We start from the raw sequence: 3,671 nt of genomic DNA on the forward strand, positions 1-3,671 counted from the left end.
CCCCCCCCCTCTCTTCAACAACAACATTAACACCTCTAGCAGCCATAAATGCTATTGCATCCTCTCAATACGCTTTGCAATAACTCCTTTGCTGCCACATCTTCTCCACCTGTTTCCTTTTCCTTTTCCCTTCTTCACCTTCTCTTCTCCCTCTCCAAAGCACCTCTACACACTCTCTCTCTCTCTCTCTCTCTCTCTCTCTCCTCTCTCTCTCTCTCTCTCTCTATTAATTCTATCTTCTTTCTTTTTCTTTCTTTGTCCCAAGTATTCTTCTTAAATTCTAGTCACAAGAAATGTGTTTGCACCTATGAACATATCTACCTTTTCACTCTCCAATGGTATACCCTTTGCTTTAAAACCAGATTTAACCATATATAACCTTTTATTCCTCTAACCCTAATACTAGAAAACATGTTCTTGCTTTTGTTACAAGGCTTCAAAAATTAGTACTCATAGTAGTTATAGTAGTAAGTTTCACTTATTCTTTTTTTTTTTTGACTTACCATTTTTATTTTTTTCCGTTATATTTTTGCAGAAAGAGAAATGTCAGTGAAGTTGAAGTGTACCGAGATACTCGTAGACGTTATATTGAGTACATAAATGTGAATAAGAAAAAGAGTGAAAAAGAATAAGCAGTTTTTCGAGTTCACACTATGTCAACCCTCTCTTTGTTTTTTTGCTAAATTTTTCTCATTTCAGTCTTTTCCCAAAATCTTTGTTTGACTTCCTACAACCGAGACATTTCTTCCTTGTTTTTTACTTCTAGTTTTTCCCATTAGTTTTTCCTTGGATAAAACCAGAGAATATTATTATCTATACAAAACTCTATGCCCTAACCTTCTAAACAAGTCAAAACCAAAAAGCAAAAAAAAACCTCCTACTACACAGCTATTTTATACATATATAGAAAGGAGATAGAAATTGTTCTATGGATATTGAAGGGCTTATAGCATATCTTGGTGGAGAAATTCAAGATGTGTAGGTTGTTTTGGGTTTCTTGAAAATCTCAATTCGAGAAAAGTAAGTCGTTTTAACACCAACTGTTACAGTCTCATAGTATCGGTGAGAATCGATAGGTGTGAGTTCAATTTTCACTATCCTAAAATCCAATAAAAAAAGTGGTTTTAGCCGCGGCTTGACTGACTCTCTATATTCTTGCATGTTTATCTGTTCCCTTTTGTTATCATTTTTCTTCCTATTCTTGGGATCTGTTATGATCTTGAGCTATTATAGGTAATAGAGATCATCATTCAAGTTAAATTATTGGAAACAAAGGTGCACTTCACATTTTTAATTGAAAGGTTTTAAGCTAGTTATTACTCGTATATGTCAATATTCTAGTTTTCATTTCTTGTATTTTTGTACTTCTTAAGATCTATTAGGGTACTATTTTTGGTGTGTTCATAGAGATGGATTATTTATTTTTCTTTTGTGTTCTGGCGCAGATTAAAAATCCTTAGTTAGCTTTGCAAAGAAGGAAAAGTTCATCAAGATGTTTCAGCAAAACATGTTCGATAGCCACAATTTTTTGCTAGATTTGAGCCATAAAACATCAGAAAACGAGATGGACTTGATTCGAGATGATGAATTCGAGAGCAAATCAGGCGCTGATACCACGGAGTTAGCCCCTTCAGGAGACGATCAAGATCCTAATAAACGTCCTAAGAAGAAACAATATCATCGGCATACACAGCATCAAATTCAAGAATTGGAAGCGTAAGCAATTCTTATATTGACATAATTTCGCAAAAAATAAAATTTTCATTTTTTCACGTGCCGAGGGTTTACTGGAAGCAACCTCTCTACATTCACTGTAGGGGTAAGATTTGCGTACTATTTACCCTCCCTAGATCTCACTTGTGAGATTATACTGGGTTGGTTGTTGTCGTTGTTGTTGTTATTGCAATTAATTAATTGGTCATTTGACAGGTTTTTCAAAGAATGTCCTCATCCAGATGATAAACAAAGGAAAGAGTTGGGGAAAAGATTAGGGTTAGAGCCTTTGCAAATTAAGTTTTGGTTCCAAAACAAACGTACTCAAATGAAGGTAATTAGCTAGTCTTTTCTATTTGTGCATCAATTTTCCAAACGTAAAATTTAAAATGTCATTAAATGCCAGCATTCAATGTAATAACTGTTACAACTACATTGTTTTCTTCATTTTGCCCAGGCTCATCAGGAACGCCATGAGAACACACAATTGAGGAATGAGAATGAGAAACTTCGTGCCGAAAATATACGGTATAAAGAAGCACTTACCACTGCTACATGTCCAAATTGTGGAGGGCCGGCTACCATTGGCGAGATGTCATTTGATGAGCAGCACTTGAGGATTGAAAATGCTCGCCTAAGAGAAGAGGTACTTAATCAAAACCTATGCCTTAAGAATTGCATATCAGAATTTAGAGTCGTTAAGTTCAGTTTTTTAAATATGTCAATATTTGTCCCACAAAGGCGCGTGTTTATATAATAGAGGTGGCAAAAGAACAAGTTTGAATCAAATTTAGGGGCTTAAAAATGGATCAAATTAATAAAAAGGCCGGAGGTCAAGGTTGATTGGGTTAAGATGGTAATGGGTTTGCATTTTGACCCCATGTTTGCAATATTTTAAAAAGAATTAATTTCTAAATGGCTGCCTACAAAATCACTTAAATTAAAAATAATCGGCAGATGTATAATATATGTATAATTTATGTATTTTATGAGTATAACTGTGTATAATTGATGTATAATCTATTTATATTGGCTTTTTTGTGTTAAAATCCCTATTTTAACCCGTTTTGTTTCAATACTTTGATGGATCATTTCGGTTTTAGCAGTTTGGTCAAGTCAACAAACATTTCATAACCCATCTGGTTTAAATTTGGGTGGGTTGGGCGGGTTATTAAAAGAATAAGTTTATTTTGCCACCTCTAATGTATATACAGTCCATGTTATCACTGCTAATTACATAATTTAATTTTATGGTTCTTGTAGATTGACAGGATATCTGGGATAGCAGCAAAATATGTTGGGAAACCAATGCTTAATTATGCTCAACTTCCTTCTCCTATACCACCAACTCGTTCACTTGATCTTGGAGTGGCAAGTTTTGGTCATCAATTAGGAGAAATGTACAATGCTGGTGACCTTCTTAGATCAATTTCTGGCTCAACAGATGCCGATAAACCAATGATAATTGAGCTCGCTGTTGCAGCAATGGAGGAATTTATTAGATTGGCTGAAACTAGAGAGCCCTTGTGGATTCAAAGTTCAGAAAATTCTGCTGAGATTTTAAGTGAGGAGGAATATGCTCGGACATTTCCTCGAGGGGTTGGACCAAAGTCATTGAGACTAACATCTGAAGCGTCACGAGAATCGGCCGTTGTCATTATGAATCACATTAATTTAGTAGAAATTTTGATGGATGTGGTAGGAAATGTATTATAAAGTCTTGATTATGCAATTATATATTTTGGTCTTCAACATTTCATTTTCAGTATTAATTAATTAACGATAAATGTCGTAATGATTTCAGAACCAATGGACAAGTTTTTTCGCTGGGTTAGTATCAAAAGCAACGACTTTGGAAGTCTTATCGACTGGCGTCGCAGGAAACTACAATGGAGCTTTGCAAGTGGTAAGATTTTAATTTTACTAATTCACCCTCACCCCACACCCCACACCCCACC

The 3,671-nt window shown here is 35.1% G+C and overlaps 1 protein-coding gene across 4 annotated transcripts in view; it reads left to right on the forward strand.

Moving 5' to 3' along the window:
- The first annotated feature begins 206 nt into the window (after positions 1-206).
- The window catches only part of LOC109217979 (homeobox-leucine zipper protein MERISTEM L1-like), a 6,850-nt gene continuing 3,385 nt past the window's right edge, over positions 207-3,671 (forward strand). Inside the window, exons 1-7 of one of the 4 annotated variants that reach the window (XM_019382286.1) lie at positions 207-338; positions 536-1,020; positions 1,446-1,716; positions 1,930-2,047; positions 2,171-2,359; positions 2,977-3,411; positions 3,518-3,619. In XM_019382286.1, coding sequence (XP_019237831.1) covers positions 1,493-1,716; positions 1,930-2,047; positions 2,171-2,359; positions 2,977-3,411; positions 3,518-3,619 — 1,068 coding nt within the window. In that variant the 5' untranslated portion in view covers positions 207-338; positions 536-1,020; positions 1,446-1,492. The other 3 variants (XM_019382288.1, XM_019382289.1, XM_019382287.1) reach the window with 3 other exon arrangements.

Source organism: Nicotiana attenuata, unplaced genomic scaffold (assembly GCF_001879085.1).
Source record: "Nicotiana attenuata strain UT unplaced genomic scaffold, NIATTr2, whole genome shotgun sequence".
Taxonomy (NCBI): domain Eukaryota; kingdom Viridiplantae; phylum Streptophyta; class Magnoliopsida; order Solanales; family Solanaceae; genus Nicotiana; species Nicotiana attenuata.